At 36.9% G+C, this 18,655-nt stretch overlaps 2 protein-coding genes across 9 annotated transcripts in view; one reads left to right on the top strand and one right to left on the bottom strand.

The window, feature by feature from the left end:
- The window catches only part of RECQL (RecQ like helicase), a 20,620-nt gene extending 6,382 nt beyond the window's left edge, over positions 1–14,238 (top strand). For 4 of the 7 annotated variants that reach the window (XM_068654871.1, XM_068654833.1, XM_068654882.1 and 1 more), the window contains exons 5-15: positions 93–199; positions 1,800–1,998; positions 3,210–3,376; positions 3,932–4,013; positions 5,126–5,274; positions 5,360–5,477; positions 7,097–7,235; positions 8,013–8,104; positions 9,720–9,939; positions 10,721–10,850; positions 11,051–11,745. In XM_068654871.1, the coding sequence (XP_068510972.1) occupies positions 93–199; positions 1,800–1,998; positions 3,210–3,376; positions 3,932–4,013; positions 5,126–5,274; positions 5,360–5,477; positions 7,097–7,235; positions 8,013–8,104; positions 9,720–9,939; positions 10,721–10,850; positions 11,051–11,239 (1,592 nt within the window). In that variant the 3' untranslated portion in view covers positions 11,240–11,745. Of the gene's footprint in view, positions 1–92; positions 200–1,799; positions 1,999–3,209; positions 3,377–3,931; positions 4,014–5,125; positions 5,275–5,359; positions 5,478–7,096; positions 7,236–8,012; positions 8,105–9,719; positions 9,940–10,720; positions 10,851–11,050; positions 11,746–12,478; positions 13,478–13,919 lie in introns of those variants that run through there. The other 3 variants (XR_011088692.1, XM_068654849.1, XM_068654843.1) reach the window with 3 other exon arrangements.
- PYROXD1 (pyridine nucleotide-disulphide oxidoreductase domain 1) overlaps positions 14,231–18,655 on the bottom strand; it is a 16,890-nt gene continuing 12,465 nt past the window's right edge. For both annotated transcript variants that reach the window (XM_068654890.1, XM_068654901.1), the window contains exons 10-12: positions 17,126–17,248; positions 16,706–16,843; positions 14,231–15,894 (exon numbers count right to left, since the gene is read on the bottom strand). In XM_068654890.1, coding sequence (XP_068510991.1) covers positions 15,646–15,894; positions 16,706–16,843; positions 17,126–17,248 — 510 coding nt within the window. In that variant the 3' untranslated portion in view covers positions 14,231–15,645. The remainder of the gene's footprint in view (positions 15,895–16,705; positions 16,844–17,125; positions 17,249–18,655) is intronic.

The following is an 18,655-nucleotide window of genomic DNA, read 5'->3' as shown; positions in this document are numbered from 1 at the left end:
ATAGTTTTTTTTTGTTTGCTCATTTTTAAATGTATTAGAGATTACACCATTCAAACAAGGCTTCAGATGCCACAAATAATTTATTGTTACAGGTTTCACACTCGTGATATGTCCTTTGATATCACTTATGGAAGATCAACTCATGGTTCTTGAACAGCTTGGCATTTCTGCAACTTTATTAAATGCTTCAAGCAGTAAGGTATGTTTAACCGCCCAATTTTGATGCCTTTTTATGAAATATATGCTGGTGTCTTGCCTCTGTTTGTGTTACTTATGAATGCTGAATGAATGGCACAGTTTTAGCATCTAATGCTATTCTGTCAACAGTATCTTGAGAGATACATGCTGTGATATGGATAACGTGATTGAGTTATTGCATTACAGAATCACAGAAATGTAGGGGTTGGAAGGGACCTCAAGAGATCATGAGGTCCAACCCCCCTGCCAAAGCAGGTTCCCTAGAGGAGGTTGCCCAGGTAGGTGTTCAGACAGACATCGAGTATCTCCAGAGAAGGAGACTCCACAGCCTCCCTGGGCACTCTGTTCCAGTGCTTCGTCACCCTCACCGTGAAGAAGTTCTTTTGCATGTTGGTGTAGAACTTCCTGTGATCCATTTTTTTGACCATTGCCCCTTGTCCTGTCCCCACAGATCACTGAAAAGAGGTTGGCCAAATTCCTCTGTCTCCCACACTTAAGATATTTGTAAACATTAATAAGATCCCCCCTCAGTCTCTTCTTCTCAAGGCTGAACAGACCCAGGTCTCTCAGTCTTTCCTTATAGGGAAGATGCTCCAGGCCCCGTATCATCTTTGTGTCTCTCCGCTGGACTCTTTCCAGGAGATCCCTGTCTTTTTTGTGCCAGGGAGCCCATAACTGGACACAGTACTCTAGGTGAGGCCTGACCAGGGCAGAGTAGAGGGGGAGGATCACCTCCCTTGATCTGCTGGCCACGCTCCTTTTAATGCACGCTAGGATCCCACTGGCCTTCTTGGCCACCAGGGCACACTGCTGGCTCATGGAAATTTCTTGTTTTCCTGTTGTAATAACAAGAACACATTTAAGCCAACATATTTCAGGGAATAAATGGATTTCATGGGGCTTTTTAAAGGATGTGAACTACCTTTGGTGTTTATTCTATGTTTTTACTCAGTTTCTAGGTTTGAAAGAAGGTTAGGGGAGGTGATCATTATTATCTAGTACTGACATGGTGAGGAATGCAGGCTTTTACTTATCTTACTTTGGGATGGTAAACTGATCCTGAGACCAGCAAGCAATGTATTTCCCAGTCTGGTATTAGTCAATTGCTTTTTATAGTGAAATATTTTTTTTTCCTGATTGCCAGGAGGTCGTAGTCATTAAATTGCACACGAGAGTGGGTTTGGTAGGTAAGTGGCCTGATGCAACTTGCCAAACTTAGAGTGAGCTTTGAGGCAGAGCACTTCGAAAATTCGGTAATAGAAGTTACAGTTGGTACTTATAGTACCACAGGTTTTTTTGGTACATTATAGCTTATTGGGAAAATGCAGATAGAACATGCTGAAACGAAGACAAACTTTCAGTAGTTTGCTTTTTCAAAGTTCTGCAACAAATTCTCCAAGTATTAAAATGAATGTTTTATATGTAGTGATCTGCTGCAAAGACTTACAGTAGCAGTAAATACTATGCAACAGTTTGATATCAGTCTCTGTTAATCACCCCCGTATGAGTTGTTAATAACCTCTTAAGAATCTTAGCAGTAAGCAACTTCTGTGTGTTGCACTAGTTTGTTCGCCCCTGATTTCTCCTTTTGTTTTGAACAGGAACATGTGAAGTGGGTTCATACTGAAATGCTAAAAAGAAATTCACAACTGAAGCTCATTTATGTGACCCCGGAGAAGATTGCAAAAAGCAAAATGTTCATGTCAAAGCTAGAGAAAGCTTATCAAGCAGGGTGTCTTGCTCGCATTGCTGTAGATGAGGTCCACTGTTGTAGTCAGTGGGGCCATGACTTCAGGCCTGGTATGCTCATTAGTAATCCAGTTTGCAGTGTTATTCAGGCATCAATAAATACTAAGTTAGGCCTGGAATAAAGCCAAGTTCTTTCTTCATGTGTTGAAGAAGTACTTCCATACTTAGGTATTGCAAGAATCTGTGTTAGCTCAAGGACTTTAATTAACAAATGACTCTATCCTTGTCCAGGAGCTAAGTTCATGCAAGTTGCAGCAATTTCATTGTACATTTTGCTGTCAGTATCATGAAAAGCTGCTAATAAAACTGTTTTTGGCTGCCTCCTGTAATACAGCCAGTACAGTCATCTTTAATCTGCTACAGGAAAAAAAAATGGGTAATTTTTATACCACTCTGTTAACGCTGTGGGTGAGGTAAAGAACTTCATTCTAGAATGCCAAGGATCATGATCTGATAAGATATCTGCATTAGAGGTGATGATAATGTTTTGGAAATTCATGTGATGTATTTTAATTGCTTCTAAAGCAGTTTGAAATAAATGTTCTTGATTTTCAGGGAAAGAAAAGGTGCTTCAGATAGTTTCTTATCTTGTCAGAAAACTAACTTACTGTCTCTTTGCGTTTAAAAGAAAAACCTTGATTTGGCGCAAAAATAACTGTGAAGTCAACCTTTGCAGTTTTGATTTAAAAAAAAAAAAAGTGTCTGAGCAAAGAGCTGGTGCAAGTGAAACAGGCAATGTGGAATTTGGATATGTGTCTCTGGCTGCATTTCTGTTTGGAGGCAACAAGTCATTGTCAGCACTGAGCCTTTAAAATATTTCCTGAGTATAGTCTTGATTCAGTATTTTTTTCAAATTCCACATTGCTTGATTCTTATCAAAGCTGTGTTTACAAAAAAAAAAAAAAAACAAAAAAAAAATAACAAACACAACTATTCTTAAAAATAGACCTGCAAAATAATCTGAATGTTGGTTAATGCAATGCCACTTACATTTTTATAATTTTTAATGAGTTCTATTTCAATGTTTTGCCTTTTGAATTGTGACTTTTATAAAATTCAATTAGAAGAGAAAGTAATTTTAAGTACAACCTTCTTATTACTTCAGTTTGAGATGTAAATTAGCTCTGTGGTAACTAGCAGTAATAGTAATATTTATTGCATTATTATCCCATCTAATACTATCAAGATGAATATCTTTTTTTTTAAACTTTGGATCTGTGGGATAAGACATTTTTCTTTCCCCTTTTTGTATTCTTGCTTAGACTACAAGTCCCTTGGTATCTTGAAAAGACAGTTTCCCAATGCTCCCTTGATTGGGTTAACTGCAACTGCTACAAATCATGTTTTAAAGGATGCTCAGACAATTTTGCATGTTCAGAAATGCATTACTTTTACGGCGTCTTTCAACCGGCCCAATCTTTACTATGAGGTATGTTTTTATTATCTGTTTGTTGAACTGCATCACAGTCTTCTTATCTTCTGTAAGTTACAGCTGATGAATTTCAGGATAGATTGCCAATTATCCATTTTCATAATATATAGTTTGCAACTTAATGATGGTGTTGTTTAATGACTTGATTTGGACTTGCAGTCATCTGCATAGGAATGTGGGCTGCCCAGTTCTCTGTGAGCAAGGCTTCACAGATAAGGCTGTGTATGGGTGAGAGGTGGGCAGCAGGCTCAGACTGCTGCAACCTATTGGAAAGTATGTCATATCATTGCAAAAAGGTGTGAATTATTGTGTTGTACCGTATTTTCTGTCTGTCTGTATCTTCTTTCATTGTTCTTTATGGGAAAATTTGTGGGCTTTTTTTTCTATGGGCTTTTGAGATGTAATCTCTCCCTTTATAATCAAAGTATGGTAATTTTGGTTAAACAACAGAGCAGTTGTATTCATTATACTGGCAGAAGTAGGGTGATAGAATTGTCTGACAGACTGTTTACCAACTTGAAGAACTGTCTGACACATGTATTTTCCTTTGAGGTTCGGCATAAACCTTCAAGTAATGAAGATTTCATCGAGGACATTGTTAAGGTCATTAATGGAAGATACAAAGGGCTCTCAGGTAAACAGTGTAAAAGCATGTTATTATTTATAATTTTCAGCATTATAGGAATGACTTCAAATGATCATACAGAAACATATGGAAAAACATATAGAGAAATTCCACTTTCACCTTACATTGAACAACCAATGCTAAACGAGATGAAACTTAATAAGATCCCTACCTTGAGTAATTAATCTTTTAATTCTTTGCTGTTTACTTGTATCTTCTGAAGTATTAAATATAATGTTGACTTAAGTAGAACAATGTTTACATAGGTAAGAATAATAGCAAATTTTAAGACAGTAAAAACAAGTCTCAAAGTTCTCTATGTTCTTACTTCTTTCCCATATAATATCTGTATTAGTGTACTTAATACCTTTTAACAGTTCTTTTTCATATTTGATCATAAAATTAATGTATTACTCAGTGCCCGGGATGGATGGATGATGGGGTGAATTGTGTTTCTGTGATGAAGGTAGAACTGTAAAAGCTGGACTTTATGCAACCAGTAGAATTATGTACTGCAAATCAAGAGGGCGGTCATATTACAAAGGCAACAGGACACAGTTTTCTGGAGCAGCAGTCAATCCCTGTCTCTGCTGTAGAACTCTGTGTCTGTGTTGGTCAGCTCCCTGTGTACAGAACTGCACTGAAATTATTACAAACTTATTACAAAAGGACATGATGGACCCCTTTAATAAAGGAACCACTTTACATAAGCACTAACAAGCATTGTCTACCTTGAATATTGACAGAATACTGCCATGATTATGCAGATTGGCATCCATATTTTCTCTTCAGTCTACAAGCCAAAGCTGGAGACTGAACTCTGTTTCTGTAGTAGGAGAAAACCCTAAAAGATAGGTAAGCCACTTTTTGCATAGTTCAAGAAGCCTGTTAGTAGGACTTTTTATATTACCTTTTACCTATTTTGTCTTTTCAAATTGATTATTTAAATTCCATTCATGGCTACCAATACCACATACTGAATAGGCATGAGGACCATTTACTGATTTTTATTTAAGTTAATAATTTTATTTTATTTTTTCTCCTTAAGTATTGGGGATTGTTTTATGGTTTTTTAATATTTTTGAAGACATTACGATAAAGCATCTTTCACTTTTGTGCAGGAATAGTGTACTGCTTTTCTCAGAAGGACTCTGAGCAAGTTACTATGAGTTTGCAGAAACTGGGAATCAAGGCAGGGACATACCATGCAAATATGGATGCTAAATATAAGACCAAAGTTCATAAAGGATGGGCAGCAAATCAAATCCAGGTTAAGTAGATACTTTTCACAGACTTCGGTCTCATTTAAACAAATTGTGTTTTAGTACCTTGATGGTTTCTTAATCTGATTTCAGGTTGTAGTGGCAACTGTTGCTTTTGGCATGGGAATTGATAAACCTGATGTGAGGTTTGTAATTCATCATTCCATGAGCAAGTCAATGGAGAACTACTATCAAGAGAGTGGACGTGCAGGTATTGTAGGAAACAGCATTTGCAAAGCATCAGTTGACATCTATTTAACCAGTAGAATTGTTCTTTCATTTTAGATATGTGTTCAGTGTCCTGTCTGTGGTTTGGGCTACAAAGTGTATAATGCCACTGTGCCTCTAGTTAGTCTTTAAAGCAAATACAAAAAACATTGATGATCTGAGGCCTCTGTACTGTAGTGTAACAAAAATAACTGAATATTTAGTCCTTTACTCAGCATTTTTTTTGAGTTACTTGATTTTTGTGTCATCTGTGGCATACCAGAATAATTCCCTAACGTGACATTGATTAGATTAGTCACAGAAAAGATATTGTTTCATTTGCATAGCAACTGGGATGCATAATCTGCTCAGATTTTTCTCTAGATGATGTATGATCTCTCTGAATTTTACTGGCCACAGAAAAATAAGTGGGATGAGGAGCCTGAGGGTTGGAATTTTAAGGGTTGACCAGTGTATAGCAGCACTAAACAGCTGGTGTAGCTTTGTTGTGTTTTTTGTTGTTGAAGGATGTTGGATTTTTTTAAGCTTGTGCTCACTTATTTTTTCAAATACAGATGTGTGAAGGAAAGCCTTCACACAGGAAAAAAAGGGAAGGAAGAACCAAGAAGGCCAATAGGTTGAGATGTTAACTCTGCCTGTATTACAGAACTTGGCTTCAATGTTGGCTGAAGAAATAAAAGAGCCATCAAAGTTTGTGGGAGTTTGTATATGCTTACACTAGAATCTGGCTACTTTTAGATAGTGCTGAATGTAACAGGAAGTATAGAGATAGGTGAGGCAGGGGTCTTACAGGTGCTAAATAGTTATTTCACAGTGTTTATCAGCTTAGGGTGATTTCAACAAGCTTTTATCTGCTTCCTTTGTACATAACTTTATTTAAATGAAATTCTTCTGCAGGTGTGGAGGGACATTAAGCACTGCTACTCACCTGCCTGAATGTATCACTTAGCTTATGAACCTTGCCTTTTTCCCCCAGCTACCTATCCAAGTGAAGTAGTTCCTTCCTGTTTAATATAAAACTTCTAGAAAGTGTTAGTTCTTCAGGCCTTCTCAGCTCTCGGGGTCTTGCAAACATCAGGAGGGCACCCATTACATCATCAGGAAGGAAGAGGTGATTTAAGTTCAGCCATAGAAGGCGCAGTTGGTTTTAAATTGAGTATTTAGCCAAATCATAAATAATTCTCTCTTTTGTTGTCATGAATACATAATGAGATATTTGAAGGTCACAGTGTCTTTTATGAATTAGTATGAATTAGGCTTCAATACATATTTGGATAGAATTTTCCAAGAGATGTAGGGTGGGGAAATGGTGATTGCATTGATTCTGTGTCACAGTAATATTATATTTTAGTTTTTTAAGAATCAGAATCTTTGTTGTGTACTATTTTTAGTTTGCTTCATTCTGTAGTTGTAGAAGACTGTCCTAAATATATCTTATTTCTAGTCTATATCATGCTGTTCTGTTGGCTGATATATTATGCTTGGTAGTTTGTTACAGTGGTATACTCTATGGGGGCTGCAGAAGCCAATGCAGATGAGAGTGGAAATTGTACCAGAAGATGCTTAAACTCTACATTTTGTGTCTGTTTTAATGCATTTCAGGTAGGGATGACCAAAAAGCTGACTGCATTTTGTATTATGGTTTTGGAGATATATTCAGAATCAGCTCAATGGTAGTGATGGAAAATGTAGGGCAAGAGAAGCTGTACGATATGGTGTCTTACTGCCAGAATGCAAGCAAGTAAGTTACTATAGTGGCTTGATTGCTTAGTTTTTAAATAGGCTAATTTTGTTGTTAGTTTTTACAGGCTATTTAACAACAAACAAACAGCACAGTGTAGAGACACTGCCTTTGTAACAGAGTCTTGAGTTTGGGGTTTGTAGTTTACCTGCTTACTATGTGTACTCTTACACATAACTGTATGTTGATGTGCTGCTTGTTAGCTTCAGGATAATGTTATGGAAGATGTTACATTGACATAAAATATCTGTCAACAAACGGTGTTTGGATTTCAAATCCCATTCGGAACAATTACTGGAACATTGTGTTTTTTTACTCTAAGGTAACAGTGTTTAATGACCACAGAGGAATCCAGATGTATTTAATGCTTTATCTGCTATACTGAGCTGTATTGAATACATCATGGAAAACACTTCTATGTTATAGACGATTCATGCACTCAATGCAGCCTTTGTTGGTCTTGTTCTAAGAATCAGTTTATATTATGAAGATCTTTTTCATTCTACTGGAATTGCAGATCATACTTATTTTTCTGCTTTAACAGAACTGTCCCCAGTGCAGTATTTACTATTACTGAAAGCTATTGATTTTGATTGCTCCTGTTAGCATGACTGACAGGGATGCTGTGTTGCAGTATTTGTCTTTACCTGGGACAATTCTTTATGCTTGTTTTGAGATACAAGCTTAACCAGAGGAACTTTTGCCACTTTTATGATTTGTAACACAAGTATGTAAATTTATCTTCCATAGCCCCTCCTTGCTATTCTGTTCTTTCAGGTGTCGCCGGGTCCTCATAGCCCGTCATTTTGATGAAGTATGGGATTCTGCACACTGCAACAGAATGTGTGATAACTGCTGCAGAGAAAACTGTAAGTAAATTGTTTTTACAAACAAGGAGGGAGAACATGGAAAAGGTTGGCTTAAAAAAATCTAGTTTAAACAAACTGTAAGCAAATTCTGTAAAGCATGTTTAAGATACTGCCTGTTTCCAAGGTGCAACTTCTGTGATGAACATCAGTTTACAGTGACTTAGTGCTAAATACAGGGTGTTCAGCAGGATACCTCCTAGGTTGGCTTTTTGCATGATGCCAAACACTTGGTGTCTTTCAGACTTAGCAGTAAAATATCAGAGGATTTCAGTGCTGCATGCTCATGAGTCCTGAATTTGTTAGGAGTGTGCATGTGAGGCTTGTGCGCACTGAACACACTAATTCAGGATTTTTCTGTGTGCTAGCTCTAACAGCACAATGTCTGTCTGGCACGTGCTCTTCTTTTAGAAGAAACTTAGGTTTATAAGAGGGAAGTCATATGGGCTGTATATGCGTGGAATTTGGGAGAGGAACTGAAACAAACCTGGCTGCATGGTAGAAGAGGATGATTTCAGTAGAATGCAATCATCGAACACAAGTTCTTCTGTTGTTTTGCACACAGGCATCCTGGGGAATTACACTTTCTTTTTTCTTGTATACTTTTTGGAGGTAAAGTGGTCAAAACAAAGATGTTTAATTTTTTTTGCATTATAAAGTTCTATCTATATAGTAAAGTTGTTTGGCAAAATCAAGGCTTAGGTTAAATTTATATTTGGCTCAGAGGTTGAAAAAAGTATGGATCTGGCTTGTACCCAAGACTTAAAGGTGCGATGTAGTGAAGTATAGTTGAAACATGTCCTGTTCTGCTGCTTTACCGTCAGGGTCTTTTGACAGACAAGTGAGGTCTGAGGAAACCTAGGAGTAGTACTGGCTTTTCAGTAGTTAATTTTTAGTATCGGAGGAAGGTATTTGGGGTAATTCTATGCCATGATTTGATCATGCAGTAGAAGCATGATCATTATGTTCTGCTTGGATATGTGTGTTATTGCTATGTAATAATTATTCATGATTAAGATAATCTGTATAGTGATGTTTTTTCTCTCTTGTCCGTTAGTGTTTTGAGAGAAGAAATGCCTTGAGTGTGTTCCTCAGTTTTTCTTTGACCTCTGATCCTTCCATAATAAATATTATGGGTGAGGAAAATGAATCCAGCTGCAGAATAATATAGTAGCTACTGTACAGAATACACTACAGAATAATATAGTAGCTACTGTACAACTACTATGCTTTGGAAGTGTTTCTTTGAAATAATTGGCAGTTTGTAATGTAAAAATTTGTAATATAAACCTGTAAACATGCTTGCAGGTGTTTTAATAACAAAGTAGAAAGATAAATGTAAATTTCACTGCAAATATATCCTACTTGGACAGATGAAAACTTACAGCTCTATTTGTTAAATTATAGTTTAAAAAAAAAAAAACAAACAACAAAATAAAACACAAAAAACAACACTTAAAGCATTGGCATTATATGGCAAATATATGCATATACAGAAAGATATATTTATACATGTAAAAGTGCTTGTATATACATACACCTAATGTATGTATGGGTACTATCTAAATAAATATATGTGATGACTTACAATTTAATATTATGTCATTTTTACTTGTAGCACTTGAGAAAATGGATATCACAGAGTACTGCAGGGATCTAATCAAGATACTTGAGCAAGCTGAAAACATGAGTGAGAAACTCACTCCACTGAAGTTAGTTGATGCATGGTCTGGGAAAGGTGTATCAAAATTAAGGGTGGCTGAAGTTATTCCACCAAAGCTCCCTCGAGAGGAAATGGAGAGAATCATTGCCCATTTACTGCTGCAGCAGTATCTGAAGTATGTATGGCAGTACTCCTTTCTTCTTGAACAACTAGTAGTCATTTTTCTTTATTGCCGTGTTGTTTCTCTACAATATTAATAGATATGTTCTGTAGTCTTGTATTCCGAAGTGTTTAATGTATTAAAAAAAAATACTGCTGTATTTCTACATGAGAATATTAAAATAGAAATACGTGCACTTGGAACACTGCATCTCTCACAAATTTAAAGAGTTGGTGTCTTATGCAGTTAGAAGGCCACAGGAGGCTTCATTCCAGAGAAGTCTGCTGTTTTACATTGAGTATTATTTACATGCCATGTGTGAGCAAAGCAAATGGGATTGCCCATATAGAGTTTAAGTCAGGACAGGCTGGCTAATGTGGAGAGTGGTATTCAGAAATTTTAAGAAAGCACAGTGAAAATAATAGCAGTGCTTCTTGTGTCATCTAGTTTTTTGTGTCATATGTTTTTTCTTTTTATATAGTTTCAGAGAATTCCAAGAATATGCACAACTCAAACATTTAATTCCATTTTTTCCTTGTTTTCCTGCATGTATTCCAAAAGATTGGGAAGTGTGTGTGTGTGCGTATCTATAGAAGTCCACAAATTAAGCTATGCTAATTATTGACCAGATTCACTCTAAATTAAGTGACTATCCACTTGGCTAGGTAAAGCAGAATCAAGCTGCTGTTTGGAACATCAATCAGAAGGGTTAACATATGTGTCCTGTTTTTTACTTGCATGCTTTATCCTGACTTTGTCTCCAACCTTCTGTGTAAAACTGATTTAATTTACGCAGGGAAGACTTCAGCTTCACGGCATTTGCTACAATATCCTACCTGAAGATAGGACCAAAAGCAGGACTGCTGAAAAATGAGGCGCACCACATCACAATACAAGGGACAACAAACAAGAAAAGTGTTCACAGGGTAAGTATATCTGTACCAACTTGCTATATGTATACCTTTCCATTAGAGTTTTTTTTTAAGAGGTTGGCATCTGTTCAGTTTATTTTGTATAATAATACAATCAACAGGATTTGAACTAGTCATCATCTTCTCCTTTGCATGGGAACACTAAGAAAGAAAACAAATGTTAGAATTTTAATAGAATTGTTTATAACTTACAGAATAAACCATCTGAGTCTTCAACTTCAAAAGGAAGTAGTGAAAATGCTCAGACTATTTCAGAGACTGTCCAAGATTCAGCAGTGAAGAAGTCACAAGAACGTAAACGGCATAACTGTGGATCTAACTTAAAAGCAAAGAAGTTTAAGCTTCAAGCAGGTGGAGATGACCAGCCAGTAGTTCTTGACTGAGTTGTACAGGTGACATTTAGGGTCTCATTCCATGGACAATTCAGTGTGTAAGCTCAATTTGTGTTTTAGTAATGGTATTTTTGTGTGCTTTTTAAATTAAATTTAAAATTTAATTTAAACAAGGATCTTTAGTGTCCTCAAGTCTAGAAAAAGTCTTGTGGTTAAGGGAAAATTGCTTGATATCAAAATAGTTGGGTGTATCTTATGATACTGCAATGACTGCAAACTGTAAGTAATTACTATGTTGCTTTTAACTCTTTTGGAAATCTAGTGTATAAAAACTACTATAGTAAATACTGCAGTCACATGTTGGAAGGGACTTTCAGAAATCTGATCCCAACCTCCTGCTCAAAGTGGGTCCAGTCAGAACAGTGTGCTCTGGGCTGTGTCCAGTAGAGTTTTGACTATCCCCATGGTTGGAGATTTTACAGCCTCTCTCAGAACCTGCTCTGGTGTTTGAGCAGCTTCATGCCAAAAAAAGAATAAAAGAAATTTCTTAGAGCTAATCATTATTTCCTGTATTGCAGTTTGTCTTTTGCCTCATGTCCTATCACTGTGCTCTTCTGAGAAGAGTCTGGCCCCATTGCTGCTATGCTCTTCCATTAGGAAGTTTAAGACAACGATCCCCTTCCACTTCAGCTTTTTTTCTCTTCTTACTCTGGAACAAATCCAGTTATCTCAGCTTCTCCTCCCCAAGTCCCTTGAAAGCTTTGCAGCCCTCTGCTGGAGTCAATAGTGTGTATTAATTTCTTTTAGGGTTCATAATATGCAATATGTTTACCCAGTCTATATAGTCTGTTTCTAGCAATGAGAAAATTATGAGAGAGCATGTCAAGAGACTTGCTGAAGTCAAGGTATCCCTCAAAAATTACTATCCCCATATTTGCATGGGCAGTTAGCTCAGTCAGTTGGGCTGATCAGCATGGTTTGCTAAGGTAATGCTGACTGGCGAATTCCAGAGATCCTCCTTTTTGAAGACAGGAGGGATGTTTGCAAGGAGGGAGGCAGAAAAACTGAATTCCGTGTTGAATGGTCTCTGGGCATAAAGTTGAACGTCGGAAGACCTTGATGTAGTAGGTGCAAAGGGACAGAAGATAAAAATAATTGTTGAGTTATTCTTACCTTGATAAATTTGGAAAAAAAAAAAAAGAGTTGCTAGCATTTGGTAACTGGTAAAGTCTTTTGCAGCTACCAAGAATTATAAGCATTATTGCTTTTACTTCCACTTGCATTTGTCAGGTTTGGCAGTAGGAATAGCCTTGTTGAGACAATAAGCCTGAAGAGCAGCCACGTCTACACTTTCAATTCTGGTAAGAGCTGCTGGGCTTCTGTTCCATTTATGCTTAACATTTAAGCAGTGCTTAAGTTCAAAGATACACATATCATGGTTATGTATTAAAAGTATCTTTGAACAACTTGAAGGTTGAAAATAAGAGCCAACAGGTAATGTCCTTTTGAAATTTGATGTGCTTTTAAATACTTAATACAAATTATTGTACTGATTCTTTGTACTCTTTGGCTACCATTAATAAGGTAAATACTGTATGTGCTTACTATTTTGTTTCAAAATTTTAAGAACTTCAGTAAATCTTAGCACTCTTCTTGTCGTTGCATTCAAACGCCTAAGGCTAGAACATTTGTTTACAGATTCATTTACTCTGACAATCAGAAGTAAATGCTAAGCTCCCACTAGCTTGTAGTTCTGGTGACTTCAGCTTTCTTCAAGTGAAAATTTAGCCCTTTCTTTGCCCCAGGGTTCTGGATTTCCCCTTTCTCCTAAACTAGAAAATGAGGTATATTGACACACTAATACCAGGACTACAAAATGTTGTTGGGTAAATTCATTAACCTGGAAATTACCCTCATCAACTCCTTTGAAACTGATCTCAGCTTAGAGCCTTGTAGGCACCATTATCTTACGTGTATTTAAAGGCACCAAACCCTTCAGGAGATAACCTTTGACAAGATTTTCTTTGGCTGAACTGCACTCGCAGCTTGGATTAGTAACTTCTACTTTTTCTGCTAGTCTTAAATGCAGTATGGTAGCTGTATGTTTATGTTGTTACCACCATTAAAGTCGCTGATTTGAATATGCATCAATTCTAGCTGAACTGGAAGTAGTTTAGAGCTGTTTCCTTAAAAGGCTGCTCAGTATTAGTTGCAACATTTTCAACTTCTCTTCTTTGCCACCTACTTAATGAAATTACCTGAAAATAAAGATTGCTAGTGATTTAAATCTACTCCACCAAAGCCTTATTCCGAGGTTGCTGCTGAACACAGAACATTCTCTAAATGTTTATAATAATTAGTCAAATGTAAATACCAACCTTTTCTTTTTATATAGTTAAAGGTTCATTTTGATACACTAAGTAGACAGGAAGAAAGTGATACCCTTTTCTAAGCAATAAGCAAACCCCCTGACTTAGCCTTGTTTCAAATTCAGGCAACCTGAAGTAGTGCTTAAAGAGTACAGATACTTTTTAGTACATCCAAGTGTCAGTGTATGTTAAGAGCTTCACTTCTTTTGCAATGGAGGGCTCAGTAAGTGCTTTTTTTTTAGAACAATGTACGTTTATACAATTATTATCTTCTGAATTATTTAAAATGTATCAGTATCTTCTTGGTTTATTCCTACTTTGTGTTATGTAATTGTGTGCCAGGAAGCCTTTTTCTTTTCAAGCCTAACATTACCTGTAATGGAGGAATTCAGCTACCTGTACCCCCCTGCTGACTCAGCGGTGGCAGTGAGTCCCTGTCTCTCCTCGACAATCTCTATGGACTTGGGGAAATCTTCACTTGCTGCACTTTTGCATCCCATTTCAGAGGGGCTGCAGACAGCAGAAGAATATATTTCTACTACACGTACAGCTAAGTAGTAGTTGACTTCCTTAAATGCATGTGTACATTGGTATTTTCAGAAAAAGGTAACCATAGGAGCAGCTGTTGGGTCTTTACCACTGACTGCAAGAACTAGTTAGGCACACAAGAGGCTGAATAATCTATTTGCTAGATTTTTATTTATTTTTTTAAGATTTTAGCAGCCAGTGATCAATAAGCTAAAGTCAAACTCATTATAAACTTAGGTTCTGATTGTCTAGTTGGTTTCATTTTGGATACATTCAGGCATACAGATGTGTATCAACTTAAATATTTTAAAACAAAAAAAAAATCTCAGATAATTAAAATAAACTCTTCATCTTTATTTTTCTGGTATAATCTTTTGACTGAAGCTTAGAGTTTCACCTATCATTTAATTAAATCCTTTGCCAAAAAGGGAATTAATTAATTAAATTAAACAGTCATTCTCTTCTAAATAATTTTAGTGATTTTTCTGGGAAAAATCCCAACATGTACCACCAACTTCATACAATGAATTGTTCCCAGTTTAAACCTAAATCTATCATCCCTATCAACTTTGCACTTAGGGTCATGCTCCTGTAGCTAGGCTTTCCAGCATTTAGAAGTCTGCCAAATAAGCTGGATACAGCAGCCTGCTCCACAGGATTCTGACAATGTGGAGGAAGTTCAGTCACTGAAGGCAGGTGACAGCCACCAGTGGTACAGCGTTAACCTTTCCTTGGAGTGAACCCCTGCAGTGGTCCAGTTGAAAATCACACAAGATGCACTGGTGCAGCTTTATGACCAATACCTAGAGAGCTGAAGTGACAAACAGTTTAAAAAAAAATAAATACTGCTCTCAATTAACATCTCAAGGACACTTCATCCTAGCTTTCATAGTTCAAAGATTGTGTTCTGCATTTATCTGAGTAGAAAATACTTGTCTTTTAGAAATTAAGTTATGGAAAAAAGGAAAAAAAATTATACAGCTTGCTGTATATTTGTAAACCACATTCCAGGTGGCAAGACCTCTGAGTGCCCTGTGCCGTAAAGATTTGCCAGCTTGCAAGAGACAGTGTAATCAGCTGTAAGAAGAGACTTGAAACCTTCAGCAAGTACTCAAAGGTTTGAGCAGTGGAAGGATGCTAGTGGAATGGATGGTAGCACATTATACATGTAGGTAATTCTTCCCCAAGCAAGAATGCACTGGATTTAACATGTATCACATAGAGTTTTGTTTAAGTTCTTTTCAACGGTGAAGGCTACCCTGCATTCAGGTAAATGCAGTGCTATCTTAACAGCATAGCAAAGCTTGCTTTTTAGGAGTGTTGTTCTGATGTTCTCGTCTAACATATATCAAAATTCACTGCCAATACTAATTCACGTGCCTTTGTTCCTGTGCTTGTACACAGATTGCCAATTTACTGAAAAGCAAATTAGGGTAGTACTAACACAAAATCCTAACAAGGAATTGCACTTATCCCTGATCTCTGGTAATCCCAAGGAAACAGTTTTATCAGCCATTAATCAGTGTCAAAATGTTATACAAAATGGAAATGGGTTTTCATTCAATCAAAATAATCTTCTATATCAATATCTGGATTCAGGAGATCTTCACCATAGGCTGAAAGATCCATTTGATTTAAAATCAAGTTTTCAAATGTTTCTTCCAAGTCTGTTTCACCAATCAGCACAGCGCCCATCATTCGTCCATTCTGCATCACCACTTTAACATACTCTTGTCCCTTAGTACATCTCAGCATTAGTTCATGGTCTAAACCCAAGCCTTGAGCATTGTATTTTCCCAAAACCACCACCTAACAGAAGGAAAAAGAAAAGTCAGTCATAAGAACATTGCAGTGGCTTTTAGTATTTTCACTGGTAACAGTTCTAATGATATAAACATGGAAATAATTGCCCCTAGAATAAAATATAAATAAAAAATCCCCCTTTCACTGGCTTTCAGAGCTACAGTATAATTAAAAATCCTTCACCTAGAAATGTTATCACTAAAAACAATAATGAACCAATTACCATGCTGAATTGTATTGAATTTCTTTATGAGCAGAATCTTAATAAAGTAAGATGCATGAAGAGATAATGAAATAAAAAATATATGCAGAGTTGTGAAGTAGATCAGCTGGTATTCACCAATTAAAATTTATAATATGTCTGTATATACCTTGTCCTCTTTGGTTTCAATATTCAAAGTCAGTGTGAAGGGAGAAAATCAAAGATTAATTATTATATAGAGAATGCCGTTTCATCGATATCATAGAATCAAGGAATGGCTTGGGTTGGAAAGGATTTCAAAGACCATCCAGTTCCAACCCCCCTGCCATGGGCAGGGACACCTCCCACTAGATCAGGTTGCCCAAAGCCCCATCCAGCCTGGCTTTTAACCCCTGCAGGGATGAGGCATCTGCAACTTTTCTGGACAACCTATTTCAGTGCCTTACCACCCTCTGAGTGAAGCATTTCCTCCTAACATCTAATCTAAATCTCCCTTCTTCTAGTTTAAAACCATTTCCCCCTCTAAAGCATCTGCTCAGTGTTAACACGTGAATATAAACAAGCAATACCTGTGTTACTCAGTGGTTTAAAACTGATAGAGTGTATTTACTTTACCTTGTAATTGAAAAATTTTGTTACATGAGCAAACAGTTCGAAGCTGAAATCCAGATCAATAGATTCCCCTAAAGCATCTGCTGCCATGCATTTTGCTGCATACCATCCCATCTGCCTAGCTTGAGTCCACAGTCTCATCTAAAAAAAATAATAAATAAATACACAGATATGTGTCACTGTGCAATGAATGAAGCTCACTGTTCTCTTCAGTGCCCACTACATATTTTTGTTACGGTCAGAAAGGCTGAACAACTTGGTTTTCAGCCACAGAGATAATTTTATCTACCATCAACACACCCAGGATTGTCTATTTACTGGTTTCCAGTTCAATTAAACATTTTCTCCCATCTGTGTAACTGTGAGTAATTTACTTTGTAGATCGCATTGCTGCTGAGCACACAATTGTATAATTTGATTTACCTGATGCCACACTGGACTAGGTTCCCACGATGCTGTGCAGATATCCCCAGCTGCATAGATATCTGGCAGGGACGTTTGCATGTGTTTATCTACTTTAAGACCTCCATCTTCACCTATAGCAAACTAAGTATTGAAGTAAAATAGTAATTTTGAGTGATTTAACTTTAATTTTAACGTTAAGTGGTTGACTCATTTGCATTTTAATGGCAGACTTCCCTACAAAATTTCAGTAAATCCGCTACTGTTTAATTGAAACATTTGAAGATATAAAGTATGAATTAATACTACGGGAACACAGCAAAATGCTCTTCTACTTTTCATTTAACAACAGAGAAAGAGGAATTTGGTGTAAACGATCTATGGCTGTTCATTCTCCCATCTAATCTGATTCAATTAGAAAAGACTGATAACCCTAAGAGAAACACATTCAAACATCAGTCTTCAGGCTTCTTCATTTTTAAGGGAATGAAACTGATTTCCCTGAAGAATGCCATAACAAAGTATTTTTTTGCAGCTATCCCTATAAAAAATATTCTCCATATTAATAACGCAACCCAATCCCCTGCAGAATTTATCTCTAGTCTGGTCAAATCTTCAAATAATCCAAACCAAAATTAGCCTACAAAAGTAGAATTTCCTCCCAATCCACACATTTTTTTCTCACCATGTTTAAGAACAAGTCAGTGTTGCATTTCACAAGTGACCTTCACATACCCTTTAAAATAATTCAAAGCTCCATCTATTAAAAATACCTTATAGTAGCATCGCATACTGAATAAAATTATTTAACAGAGTGGCAAGAGCTCCATGGTAAGACACAAAACCTTAAGTATTATTTTTAGAACACAGCACAGGTTTCCAACATTATTATTACTGATACCTGGCATGGATGTAACAGAGCATGCCAAAATTCAAATATGTTGCAGGGACATCTAGTCTTAAAGTTCATTTTTTATTTTTTTATATATAGGCCAGAAATACTATTGCAAACATCTAATTCACAGAATCACAGAATTTCTAGGTTGGAAGAGACCTCAAGATCATCGAGTCCAACCTCTGACCTAACACTAGCAAGTCCTCCACTAAACCATATCACTAAACTCTACATCTAAACGTCTTTTAAAGACCTCCAGAGATGGTGACTCCACCACTTCCCTGGGCAGCCTGTTCCAATGTCTAACAACCCTTTCGGTAAAGAAGTTCTTCCTAACATCCAACCTAAAACTCCCCTGGCGCAACTTAAGCCCATTCCCCCTCATCCTGTCACCAGGCACATGGGAGAACAGACCAACCCCCACCTCGCTACAGCCTCCTTTACGGTACCTGTAGAGAGCGATAAGGTCACCCCTGAGCCTCCTTTTCTCCAGGCTGAACAAGCCCAGCTCCCTCAGCCGCTCCTCCTTGAAACATCTAATGGTTCAACATTAGTGCATGTTTCCATAATTTTCTTCTGCTTTTTTCAGAGGATAGTGTTTTACTTCCTAATTGAAAGGAACTGCAAAACACCAAATATCCTACCATGGAGACAGA

This window comes from Anas acuta, chromosome 1 (genome assembly GCF_963932015.1).
Source record: "Anas acuta chromosome 1, bAnaAcu1.1, whole genome shotgun sequence".
Classification (NCBI taxonomy): Eukaryota; Metazoa; Chordata; class Aves; order Anseriformes; family Anatidae; genus Anas; species Anas acuta.
This window is presented reverse-complemented; position numbering and strand designations above follow the sequence as displayed.